The following is a 13,351-nucleotide window of genomic DNA, read 5'->3' as shown; positions in this document are numbered from 1 at the left end:
TTTTTTTTGAAAAAAAAAAAAAAATTGACATTTGAAGAAAGTGGATTTGGATGGATTTGGTGAATTAGCCTTTTTTCAGGTTTGACGCCCTCAGTAAAGTCTTCATCGTAGACACCACTCTGTAAAACGGATGCCGGAATAATTTATTCTGACGTATTTAGCAATTTTACCGTGTTTGTTTGCATCAAGCCTTTTTACACTTGCCTGATTAAGTTCGTTGCACGGCTGCCTGGTAACTCAGCTGGGAGACGCCGTTTTGGATCGCTAAAGTAGTGTTCTGCACATGGGCAGATGATAAAACCTCTCACAAAAATTAAAATTCAATCGGGTTCATCAGTTCCGTTTGAACGAAGCAAAAGACTCAATTCAAGGACCTCAATTCAAATTAGTTCGGATGAAATACCGTTCACCTTAGCAGCAGAGCCTTTCTTTGGCTTGCCTGATTTGGCGCACTCGAGAAAAACTCTGCATAAATAGAGTCAGATCTCTGTTGAGCATGCGCTGCATGTTTTTGGGGTACAGTTTCTAACCCAGGCCTACAATGGAGGCCAAAATTCTTAGGACAATTAACACGATCTGCCTTAATTTTTCCCCCTTTCCCCCTCGCCCCCAAGCAATGTTTCAGTTTGTGCACCCCTGTACACTTTGCCCTGTCCTAAAAGTGTTTGTTCATCCCAACATTGTTTGGAGGGGGGAGGGGAGGGCCACTTGCGGTATCCAAGTGTTTAAAGAAGTGCATATTATGCTACATCTGAATAGTTGATAAGTTAAGGATGTGGAAGGAAGGTTTTCCATAACCGTTCCAAGGATTTTTGTCCTCCATTGTAGGATTTCTTTACAAAAGAGCGTAGTAGCTGATGCTCACGAGTGCTTTTTGTTAACTAGTCAACCAGAGAATTGATGACGGTGTACTTTACCAAGACGTGTCTCTGGTTAGGAGGGGAAGTGTGTCCCGGGAATTTACCCCTCTGGGCGTTGACGAACTGCCTAACGAAGGAGATCTCGTAGGATTAGACGCTGAGTTCGTAACTTTGAATCAGGTGAGAAGTATTATCTACTGATCTTGCCTTGGCGTTTCCAGTGTGTATTATTTTGCTCCAAAGTACCCCCTCATAAAGTGGCCAACCTGGTACTCATCAGAACGTGTGTTTCAGCTGTCCTCCACAGAGGCTGCAATTGGTGTAGGTACCAAGGAAGTAATGAAAGATCTCAAATACCCAAAGACTTCTTGTCACATTTGTTTAGAAGTTTTTCTCCAAATGACTCACTTTTTCCACTTACATCAAAAACCACATAGGGACTTTTCGATACGACATACGGAGACGCCAATGAAATCGTGACTAAATCAATGCAGAAAAATACACCTCGCTAACTTTTTTTATCCCAAGTCACCCAATTTACGTAGAGAAGAAAAATTCGTTTGGAACTGAATGAAGAGAGGGAACCACGTCCAAGTTCAGACAGAGATAGTAACATTTATCGCTTAACCCGGTTGCCGTTATCAAGACAAGTAAACTGTAAATTTAGTCGTTTCACGTAGTGATTGTGCAGGGACAGCAAAGAAATTTGGAAAAGGGAGCGTAATGCTCGTGCAGGCGAGTTGTTTTCCTTCCTAAAGCTATTGTGTTTTAGGCGTTCCCGTTGCCGTCGCCGCCTTAGTTTCGTAAAGTACCTATATATCAATGCCCGCGGCCTTCGAGACTTTGTCAATTTACTGATCGATTTATTGACTTATGTTGTATTTAATGAGAACAATCTGACACACTTTTTTCATGTTATTTTTACCAGGAGGAAGCTGAGATCAGGAGCGATGGTACGCGGTCTACAATAAAACCTAGTCAAATGAGCGTGGCACGAGTTACTGTTGTCCGTGGGTAAGATAACAGCTAGATTAAGGAATACCTTAAACTGCCGCATTTAAGCCACCCACCCCCCCCCCCCCGCCCAACCCTATAAGCCCCCCAGTTATAGACCCATCTACCCGTAAACAAAAGCACCCCCCGCCCCCCTTGGATCTAGCCTCACATCTAGCTTTTCTTGCATTCGATTTATTATGACGTTTTGAAGCTTGGCTTAAGACCAGTAAATGCAAAACATATTTTGGGCAGTACTGCTATAGCTTGCGCCTTTTCTATTCCGGTTATAAGCCCCACTGGATATAAGCTCCTCCGTTTATAAGCCTTCCTAAAACCCCTTAGGAAGATGTATAAGCCCAGTGCTTATAAACGGCAGTTTAAGGTATTTTTACGTATAATGTGGTATTTTTCGTATCCTGCATTTCGTGTTTTACCTCAGCTGGTTTTGAAACGGATTCGAATTTAAAAACCTTACTTTTTGGCGTTGTTATTTTATAGTGAAGGACCGTTGGCTGGGGTACCATTTATAGATGATTACATTTCAACTACAGAACAAGTAAGTGAGATCTGTGAAACTTACTAGTCTCGCCGCCGTATAGCCTAATCTATCATTAAAATCGTATTAGAATCGAAAAACTTGTTGCCTCTGCAAATATCTACATGTAGATGTACTTGTAACGTTCATTATGTTATCTGTGGAGTTTTTTAGGAGGAGCCATCTACAATACCAGCACTGTTACTGACAGGCCATATTGTTAAGGAGCCGTTACTTATATTAGAATATTAGTGAGGTTAATCGTCCACTTTGCTAAAAATCTTATTGTATTATTTTCAAAACCATGCAAACCTCGCCCTTGAATGTAAATGCGGAAACCTAAAAGAGCCAATATTCCGGACCCGAAAAGCTGCCACAGAGAAACAGGCCTTTTGCTCAGAGACTTTTGGCGGGAAACGGTTTTTATTGTTAGATGTCATGTGACTTCGAAGGAACCAAAACGATAGAGCGCTTTTGGGGAAAACATTCCTGCTACTGTAAAACACTGTTTAATGCCACTTTTTACTTATTTTAGCCTCTAAACAGGGACTCTTTTTTTCTTAATCTATCGAGCGAAAAACATTTAGATTTGGGCGCGAGAGTGGAGATGCCGTTTCTCGCGTGCCGCGGCCTCGTCGCCGCTTGCGTGTGACATGTTTCACTACACTAATTTGAAGGAAGATAATAAATTGTTCGTGGTCGTTTGACTATCACAGTGCATTGTATGCATATGTTTTCTTGCTGCCGTTTCTTTGTTCCAGGTCGTTGATTATCTTACAAAGTTTTCCGGCATAAAACCGGGCGACTTAGACGCCACAATGTCATCCAAGCATCTCACAACTCTCAAAACAACTTATCGCAAACTACGAGCATTAGTAGCCAGGAAAGTGAAGTTTGTTGGTCACGGGCTGAAGAAGGATTTCAGAGTTATAAATATTCTGGTAGGTGGCCTGCTTTTTTTACTTAAACGGAATCCGATAGATTATCACACTCTATTAAGAGCTAAGCTTCCGTACTTTTGTAGACTGAATTAAAAACTATGATAGAATAACCACTTTTCCAGGTTGTTTGATGGGTTCTTTTAAAAATGTGATGTGATGCGTAGTTACTCGTTAAGGTGTCAAAGAAGCAATCATTTGGAGTTTTAAAATCCTAATTGGCAAGAAAATCTAGAACACCTGGCCCACATTTTTGAAAGCAAAGCGTTGGCTTTGTAAGGGTCCTGTACACTGCCTTCGTGATTTCTGGAAAAAATCTTTGGACTTTTCGTTCCTTTTAAGTGTGTCTCTGGTCCTTTTAAAAGAATTGCTCTCATTTGGGCCTGTTCAAATTGATTTTGTTGTCCTGCTCAAGTTCTTCATCGATCTCATATAAGAGCGATGACGTCACAATCAATCCAAGGATCTTGGCCCCTCGCGTTTTCTAAGAATTAATCGTAGTGACGAAATAATTTCTCGATTGCGTGACGGCTCTAAGTATAACACGTTTTCTCTCTTTTTTTAATAGGTACCAAAAGAACAGGTATTCGACACAGTAGAACTATTTCATCTTCCCCGTCAGAGATACATTTCTCTCCGATTTCTCGCGTGGTATTTCTTAGGTAACCTTTTTCTTCTCCTGTACTTTGGTCTCCCGTAGTTCTTCTTTTCACCAATTACACATACAGTTGCAACCTCGGTATTACGAACCCCTCCCTTTACATGTCATAACAAACAGTCCGGAATAACGAAGGGAGTTTTTCACACAACCGTGGTTATTGTAAAATATTTGGCAACATACCACTCCTTCCCCTCCCCATAGAATAAACATTTTCCAGTTTCTTGACTCCGTCGTTATATCGAGGTTCAACGTTATGCAGTGTGGTGTGTAATTTTATAAAATAACTAAGATAGTACGCGCGCTCTGATTGGCCGAGAGCAGTGTTTGCATGAGAGTATGTAAACATGGTTGTGCTGTCAAGTTGTTTGGCTTTTCGCGCGCTAATCACGCAAGCACGAATTTGAAAAAGTTTTCGAGTTCAAAACTCGACAAGTTTACTTTATTTACCCATTCCTTCGTCGGCTGAAACATGGAAAATCGTCACAAAGAAGGCGAGTCAATTTTTCTTCGCTTAAGCTGACATTTTAAGCGAGAAAAATCCGTATTTTGCAAAGAATCTTTTTGCAAAACAAGAACTGATTGCGCGTGCAAGACTTCGTGGACAAGATTTTGCGACTGGTAAGAATTTCTGTTTTAATCAGTGCCATATAAAGAGTTTTGCGTTTTTTTCTCAGGAAATTTATTTTATAAAAGCAATAGAAAACTTTTTTCCTGTGTTTGCATAGCCTGATATAAACACTCGAGGCGTTGAGAGAATTCTCGACGGTTATGCAAACCCTCGACTTCGTCTCGGGTTTGCATAACTGTCTCGAATTCTCCCAACCCCTCTCGTGTTTATATCAGGCTATGCAAGCACGGAAAACGTTTTCTGTTGCTTAAATATTGATTGATTACGGAACTGAATTGCATTCTCGTTCCCAGAGCCCCCTGTCCCTCTCAGCCGGCAGGGGCCTCCGCGCGAGGACATAAACTGAATAACTGAGACGTAAACCTTTCTATTCAATAATTCAATTTAATCTTTTTTATTGTCATTTTAGGTTTAACCATCCAGTCAGAAACTCACGACAGCACTGAAGATGCAAACACAGCTCTACAACTTTATAGGAAATACGAAGAGTTAAATACCAAAGGCGAGTTTCGAAAGGTTTTAAGACAGCTTTATGAGGATGGCAGAAAGAGTGGATGGAAAGTGGGGGAGCCGGCTACCACAGAGTGAGGATACTTATTTAAAAACGTGCTCCAAAGTATCGTAAACGTTCGATCGAGGTCACATAATCATCGCCCAAAGTACAAAGAAATGTGGAAACCGTCTCACAAGATCTCATCAAGGATATCTTATTTGTAGAGCTTTGCCTCTCTATCATTACTGAAACGTTTTCCAGCATAGCTTAAAAGAACGACGTAAGTTTCAACATGTTTCAGAGTGCTTAGAAAGATGGATGCCCTTAACACACTTGTACAGCATAACTTTGCCTGTCTTTCTCTTCATCATTAAAAGAACGTTTTCGTAACTCGAACAACACGTACATGTGGTTTTAGAATTTTGCATTGCGGTTACGCGAGCTAAAAGGAACATTCGCGCGTCCGATAAAAAGGTCTGCAATACATGCTAAGTATAAATCAAAATCAACCTCTTTGAGCTGACAACTCGTTAACTAGACTCTGCTTTCTACTTGTAAAAATGTAAAGTGCATGGGAATAAAGGCAATTGTCAATGTTGATAAAGTCTTGGTTTTTACAAGTTCTCCTTCCTTGCCACACAAGGTAGAAATGCCTTGCATGCGTGAAGACCAGTTTTGAAAAAAATAAAATTAAAATTAAAATTTTAAACATCTTTTAGGCACTAATGAAATACTTTATATGTAGCATTTACACAATCAAAACCTTTTTCTGAAAAAATCAGATATGAGATGAAACAGGGATGGGGAGCAGCACCTGAAACCTTTTAGTTGGTCATTTTGACGCTGGTGTCGGACGATCGCACTGCCGCCCGCTAAGCTGGTGGACTCTTTTTTTAGTGCGTGGGTTTTTTTTTAGTAAGAAAACAGCACAGATACACCTCTTTATGAGGTATGTATATGTTTTGCTTCAATTTTATCCTTTGTTTTAAGCTCATTATAATACACTACCATACCCCAAAACAAAGTGAAATAAAGTTTAAACCAAGGAAAACCATAGCAGTGGTTTCTACTCATGACGCTAAATGAAGAAACCACTGCTTGCAGGGTAATTTCTTAGTCCCTTAAGGTGACTCGACCCAGTTTTTTTGGGAGGGTACCATCCTACTTTGAAGCTCTCTGGTATCCCCACCTTTACTTTTATCGTAAGTCTAACACATAGAATGGATAACATATAGATCAATCTACAATATAACATAAAATTTTTGGCGATCGGAGTAAATGTCACGTGGTTATAATGCCACGCCCCTTTGAGGTCTGAGTCGAAAATCTGCTGTTGCAGGCATTTTTTCGTGAAAATCTCTCGGTTACACATAGTGCGCATTAGTGCCTTGCGCTGAACAGAGTTTCACCAAAATCGCAAAGACCCAATTCGAGAAATTCAGCGGTTTCCAAATTTAGGTCATAATTTATGCGAAAATGATAAGCAAACTTTACACGGATTATATCTAATAAACTAAGAGATTCATCTCTTTATTTTGGGCGTCGTTATAACAGATGGGTCCTTGCAAGTCAGCAAAACTCTTTAGGCCCTTGTAAATGCGCGCGATTTCGAGCAAAGCAAACATATATAAATTATAGTTTTCGCTATTTGTTGACGTTTGTCAGCGTTTAAGAGTCCTCACGAAAAAAGCATTTTCTTAAAAATTTGTAGTTTTTTTTCCTTCAAATTTTTTCAGGGCCGCAATTGATTAACTAACTACCCGGACTCTGAATTTCATGGTCATTGAAAAACTGTGACATTATCTTCTATAAGCCCAAACTTGAGTAAACATTGAAGATTTTTAGCGTTTTGGCTGAGTTTGTGCTTTGGGAGTTGTCTATTGTTTCTAGTCTGTCATTATACAGCATTCTTGTTCAGCACGCGTGCAATGACCACGCTTGGCTGACTTCCGAATGCACACCGAGATATTCCCGTCACGAGTTGGTTTAATTATTGGCTTGCATTAAACCTATGAAAAAATGATATTTTTGTAATAGTATGTAGATTTAGCGTGTAGCACTTCTTGATTTGTTTGCAAAGGCACAAGAATTGATTAAAAATTGTGAGTTAAACCTCTATGTATCACGCGATGGCCTGTCTCACTGTACCAAAATTATCATATCTCGGTAAGCATTCGGAAGTCAGCTAAGCGCGGTCATTGCACTCGTGCTGAACAAGAATGCTGTATCATGACAGACTAGAAACAATAGACAACTCCCAAAGCACAAACTCAGCCAAAACGCTAAAAATCTTCAATGTTTACTCAAGTTTGGGCTTATAGAAGGTAATGTCACAGTTTTTCAATGACCATGAAATTCAGAGTCCGGGTAGTTAGTTAATCAATTGTGGCCCTGAAAAAATTTGAAGGAAAAAAAACTACGAATTTTTAAGAAAATGCTTTTTTCGTGAGAAGGACTCTTAAACGCTGACAAACCAGTCAACAAATAGCGAAAACTATAATTTCTATATGTTTGCTTTGCTCAAAATCGCGCGCATTTACAAGGGCCTAAAGCGTTTTGCTGACTTGCAAGGACCCATCTGTTATAACGATGCCCAAAATAAAGAGATGAATCTCTTAGTTTATTAGATATAATCCGTGTAAAGTTTGCTTATCATTTTCGCATAAATTATGACCTAAATTTGGAAACCGCTGAATTTCTCGAATTGGGTCTTTGCGATTTTGGTGAAACTCTGTTCAGCGCAAGGCACTAATGCGCACTATGTGTAACCGAGAGATTTTCACGAAAAAATGCCGGCAACAGCAGATTTTCGACTCAGACCTCAAAGGGCGTGGCATTATAACCACGTGACATTTACTCCGATCGCCAAAAATTTTATGTTATTTTGTAGATTGATCTATAGGTTATCCATTCTATGTGTTAGACTTACGATAAAAGTAAAGGTGGGGATACCAGAGAACTTCAAAGTAGGATGGTACCCCCTCAAAAAAACTGGGTCGAGTCACCTTAAGGCTGGTTTTTACTAGCGACGGATCGGAGTCGGAGTCGTAATCAGAAGCGTCGAGCTTATGATCTGGTGAACACAGCGTTCCGATTCCGCTTACGACTCCGTCGCTTACGTTCGGGAGCGAAAACCAGATTGTCGGAGTCGGAAAAAAAAACGCAGAAGAACCAAACCAATCACAAAGCGTGGGAACGTGCATTTTGATTGGCTTATCCTTCCGCTTCTGCTTCCGACTCCGACAATCTAGTTTTCACCAGATCATAGGCGGAACGTAAGCGACGGAGTCGTAAGCGGAGTCGGAAGAAAATGGAAACGTTCTGATTCTTCTGACTCCGATTTCGTCGCTAGTGAAAACCAGCCTTTAGAGGAATTGTCACGAACAAATTATTTTAGGAACGATCTTTTTAAAAATACTAAAATAAATTGTATTAGAAAGCCTTTCTCATTCAGTTATTACATCTAGATTACCCAGGGAATTTTGAAAGAAAGAATAAGAGTTAAATGCAAAGAGCGAGTTTCGAAAGACGGCAGAAAGAGGACGACAAAAAGAGCGAATGGAAAGGAGAGGAGATAGCCCGCGTAGCTGGTGGGATTTGCGGACGAGTGCCGTGGTTTTTGGCGGCGCTCGCAAAAATCCCTCCCCCTCTGGCTATAGCGGAGAGCACCACAGAGTGAAGATACTTATTTAAAAGCATAGTCCAAAGTAATTTTAAAAGAGAGAATAAGAGTGTTTTCAGGTGAGATTTGAATCGGACGCTTGGGTTGCCTGTGAACGACCACATTTCCCGAAATCCCATGCGGTCATTGTTATCCTAAGAATGCGTGACGCACCGAGCAACGCTGTTTATATAGCTTCTAAGATGAGACACACTAAGAAAGTTTTTGTGCCTCTCAGAAAAATATCATGGCTTATTTTTGTTTTTCCTCTTTTATTATTGCAGTGTTCACTAGGTGAGTGAGTCAATCTGTTTTCAAAGTTCCGTTTTACGGGTTTCACTTCCGAAAATGGCGTCGTACAATTTAAGACTCAATTTCCTGTTCTCTTGCTTTGCAGGACAGCAAAAGGTTCACGTCTTTACAGCAACAGACTTCATGCTTTTTGATACCAACGATCTCCTTTATTTTGAGGTTCTACGGCCGAAAAATATTAGTTACATCTACAAAGTTAGGCCTGCAAAAGACTTCGGTGGCAAATTTGTAAGTAAGCTACAGTAAGTTGCTGTACCGTTACGTTGTAGCTCAAATTTCAAGCCTACAGGCTTGACAGCTGCTACAGCTGAGTACATTAAGCTAGTTTTTATCGAGACAATTTATGTGGATGGTCCAATCCTCGCCCTAAGTATGTATAAGTGAAAATGTTGCATTGATATTTATGTCATGTTTTTCAATTCGTGGTAAAACAGTGGTCCTTAAAAAGTATTACTTCCGGTAAGCCTTAAAGATACAGAAGACCTTGTGAACTTATAATCTAAAATTTTGTAGTTTTTAGCGAAGGAAATAACGTTTATTAATAATGTTAGCTCTACTTGTATCTTGTATTTTGTGCGATTAAATTCAAAATTAGTGCTGACAGGGTTTATAAATAATAAGGTAGTGTACAGATTTTTAAAATGACGTGTCCTTATGGAAATCAGCTAGAGCAGCCATCAATCGAAACGCAGTTTGTTTGATATGTTTAGCGCATTTGAATAACAATGATTTCATGGTGGTAAGTGATAAAGAAAACATAATGAACATAAATCTGTTTTGCATGTTCACCACAGAATTAATACCATTTCACATAGTTACCATTTCATATGGAGAATAATAATGTATAAGAAACCTATTGCAAGGTCGTGGTAATAACTGTTTCAATTTATTATCTTCACCGAAAAACATGTTATTTTGATTATGACAGTTTATTTTTAAGCCTACCCTGCTCCAGAGGTCCATTCTCAAAATACCTAATATGAAATAAACCGTGCTTACAGTTTGACAAGGCTCCCGATTCAGACCTCTGGTCACACAAGCAAGCAACCTCATTTCCATGCAAGAAATCAGTTCAGAATCTGAACTGGGTCGTCGATTGGTTACTCCCACGTCTGCAGGGAATTAACACTGTAACAGTGAACTTGATTGGCTGTATCGAAAAACTTCACCACATGACATTTAAAACTAGTATATTATCTATGGATACAGTGTGAATAAACAATGAATTGAATAGCTTGTATGTTTTGTTTTCCTAATACAGGTCATACTCTAGAGAACTGTATCCTCAAATTTTGTCCAGTTCACATGCATCAATCTACGCATGAATTATGAATAGACATTTAGGGTTAAGTTCCCCTGGGACCACTGAGTTTTTGCAGCAAATTCTTCCCTGTTGCAATAACTCATTGTTGATTTTTCCAGCGTAAGTAAGGTTACAATATTCTGCTGTGGAACCTTGATCTAATGATGTACCAAGGGACTGGTAAAATTTGTTCTTTAAAATGTGATTTGTTATATCGAGGTTGTTATCCAAGTATTTTATGACAAATTTGTTGGTTTTACCAAGGACTTTGTTATATAGACCTTTATTACTTTGAGGTTTCACATAGGTTTAACATAGTGCATAATAATGTTAACATTGTTTTTGTTTTTGTTTTTTTTTTTTCATTAAGGAATTCCAATCAGACACAGTGACAGTTAATCTTGTTGCTGCAGATCCTCCAGATGCATGTTATTCTGTTATTAATGGAGAGGCCTTGCAAAAATCAATAGCCTTGGTTGAAAGAGGGTGAGTGCTTAACTACAGTGTACATATTTCCTAGAATGATTGCTACATCGTTCTTCAAATAGTGCATTTTCTTTGCTCCAGTTTCCTCCACACATTCACACCAAAACCACCCATAACTGTCAGTGTGAAACCATAAAGTTTATATTTATGTCTCTAATGAACCACTTGTGAGGTCATCAATTTTAACAGGCCTCTACCTTGTGATTGGGAAAGAGATCTTGTATTAAAACAATACCCAGATGAGCACAAATTGATTCATTTAACAGGTTGGAGATAAATGCTTGATAATCGTGTGTGCGTGACAGGTAAAAACCAATAATATAATCTCGTCCCACTACCCACCTGACATACTACCCTCCTTTCATGGGGCCTTGGTGTTTTTGTGAAAACTTCTTTCATGGAAATAAAGCTTAGTAAATTCATGCTCCTTATAAGAAAAAAGGGAAATGAAGTGGGGAACGGAGAAAGTGAAAGGTAAAAGTTTAGAGCGGGCAATGTAGTGATGTTCTTTTACATGTATGTACACCTGTAAGACTGTGTGTCATTCAGCTGTGTGGGCCTTTCTTTTCTAACAAATGGTGAAACATTTTTCTTCCTCTCTGTTTAGAGGCTGTTCTTTTGTTTCCAAAGTTAAGACAGTTGAAAATCATGGTGCCATTGCTGTGTTTATAGCTGATAACCACCATGATAATGGGGAAGCCTTAGTAGACATGGTTCATGATGGCACTAAAAGAGATGTGCACATTCCTGCAGGATTCATGCTGGGCTCAGATGGGTGAGTGTTTGGGAGACGTGGTGACTCTTTGAATAGCTAATAGAATAAGTATGATGCTACACTACAAAAGTTATGATCAGCACTGTCTAGGTCAAAAATTGGATATCGGATAAATCTAAGTAGTATTTTTGTTATTAATTTTTTATAAGAATGTTGCAAATGACATGTTGCTAACAATACAATTCAGATGAATCCAATATCCAATTTTTGACCTGTAGAAAGTGCTAATCATAACTTTTGTAGTGTAGCATCAAACCTATTAATAAATACTATTTTAAGCAAAAGCTCAGTCATTTCCTCTTCGCAAAATGTATGCATCTTTCATCACTTTCTCCAACTCCGTCAAAACAGCTGAGCCATTGAACCTTTAGCGGAGTCAATATTATTGGTGTCATTTGTACAGTTACTGTACAGTTGGTTTTGGAATAGAGTAGGAAAAACTGGAGTACCTGGAAAAAACCTCTTGGAGCAAGGGAGACCAGCAACCAATTCAACCCACATATGGCGTCGAAGCTGGGATTTGAACCAGGGCCACATTGGTGAGGGGGACGTAAGGGTTTTGGTGATGCGGTTTTGGTCTATTTTTGGTGCGGTTTGGGGGAATGTTTATTTTAAGTTGTGGTATTGCAGTTTTACAAAACCAAGCGGTTTGCAGTATTCAGAAATTTTCAGGTAATTTCAATGCGGTTTGCGGTTTTCCTATGTCATTGTGTGCAGTGTTTATACCTTTTTCTGTGCGGTTTTGCGGTATTCATACGCCCCTTACCTCATTGGTGGAGGCGAGTACTCTCACCATCGCAAAATTGATGATATGCGAAGGGCAAAAACAGTCCCCAGGTGAACCCTGTACATTTTACCACGGAGAGGTCAAACGATGGTTTCTGCCTCAAATACTGTCTAAGACATCATTGAGTTTTCTGCCAGTCAATGCTCATGTGCCTCACAATATTGGACAACTTTCGGGATGAGCATTTAATGTTCACTTTTATCCCATCCTACCCTAGGTATCACATAAAACGTGGAATTGAGGGAGCTGGGATGCAAGGAGCAGTCATATCAATACCACTGAATGTCACAACCAATCCGAGTCTGTATGCTCGACAGCCTCCTTGGTCAAGCTGGTGACACAAATCAAGAAAATTCGATTTATATATAAAAATTAATTTAGTGGTTACTTTAGAATGGACACTGTAGAAGAGTAGTCACTATTTTTTCTGAGAAGTGTTTTATACAGCCTGGTTTCACAAGAAAAGAAATGAGTGGTAAATTGATTGAGATGCACGTTTGTATTAGGTGGCAGTCTGACTTTTCTGCCATGGAAGATTGTAGTGTTTTTTTTTTTCAAAGTTTCAACCTCGTTCCCAGGGTATCTATTCTTATTACAAAGAGTAGAGATCTGGAGATGAGGTCGGAAAGGTGTTCTTATTGCTGGAGGGCCGGCGTTGCTTGCAAAATCTGTAATGAGAACACTTAGGTATGGAAACTTATCGCTGAATCATAATTCAAAATAGCTTATCTGACTTTAAGCAGAAGTCAAACTAATTTAACGCTTTTTTACTAGCGGCGTATTATTCATAAGTTATTTGATAATTTATATTACACGTATATTATGTCAAAGACTTTGTGAAAGTGTTATGGTCAGGTATTTTCAGAAAATTTGAGATTTTTACAATAAAGTTTTTGTCATTTGGAATTTACTAAAA

At 39.2% G+C, this 13,351-nt stretch overlaps 2 protein-coding genes across 2 annotated transcripts in view; both read left to right on the top strand.

Moving 5' to 3' along the window:
• The window catches only part of LOC140933304 (PAN2-PAN3 deadenylation complex catalytic subunit PAN2-like), a 40,813-nt gene extending 35,010 nt beyond the window's left edge, over positions 1–5,803 (top strand). The window contains exons 27-32 of the mRNA XM_073382837.1: positions 886–1,040; positions 1,789–1,874; positions 2,355–2,412; positions 3,153–3,332; positions 3,898–3,991; positions 5,028–5,803. Coding sequence (XP_073238938.1) covers positions 886–1,040; positions 1,789–1,874; positions 2,355–2,412; positions 3,153–3,332; positions 3,898–3,991; positions 5,028–5,206 — 752 coding nt within the window. The 3' untranslated portion in view covers positions 5,207–5,803. The remainder of the gene's footprint in view (positions 1–885; positions 1,041–1,788; positions 1,875–2,354; positions 2,413–3,152; positions 3,333–3,897; positions 3,992–5,027) is intronic.
• A 3,106-nt stretch (positions 5,804–8,909) lies between these two features.
• Positions 8,910–13,351, top strand: LOC140935406 (protease-associated domain-containing protein 1-like). The gene is made up of 5 exons (XM_073384959.1): positions 8,910–9,066; positions 9,170–9,312; positions 10,758–10,873; positions 11,481–11,648; positions 12,653–13,351. Exons 1-5 carry the CDS (start codon positions 8,934–8,936, stop codon positions 12,771–12,773), a joined length of 681 nt encoding a protein of 226 aa, XP_073241060.1. The 5' UTR covers positions 8,910–8,933; the 3' UTR covers positions 12,774–13,351.

The sequence above is a fragment of the Porites lutea genome, chromosome 4 (genome assembly GCF_958299795.1).
Source record: "Porites lutea chromosome 4, jaPorLute2.1, whole genome shotgun sequence".
Taxonomy (NCBI): domain Eukaryota; kingdom Metazoa; phylum Cnidaria; class Anthozoa; order Scleractinia; family Poritidae; genus Porites; species Porites lutea.
Note: the sequence above shows the minus strand (reverse complement) of the source record. Positions and strands in the feature narration are given on the sequence as shown.

Coding starts and splice junctions, on each gene's coding strand:
- LOC140935406 (XM_073384959.1), top strand. CDS start 8,934: ATGCGTGACGCACCGAGCAACGCTGTTTATATAGCTTCTAAGATGAGA. Junction 10,874..11,480: donor ATAGCCTTGGTTGAAAGAGG/GTGAGTGCTTAA, acceptor CTCTCTGTTTAG/AGGCTGTTCTTTTGTTTCCA. Junction 11,649..12,652: donor TTCATGCTGGGCTCAGATGG/GTGAGTGTTTGG, acceptor ATCCTACCCTAG/GTATCACATAAAACGTGGAA.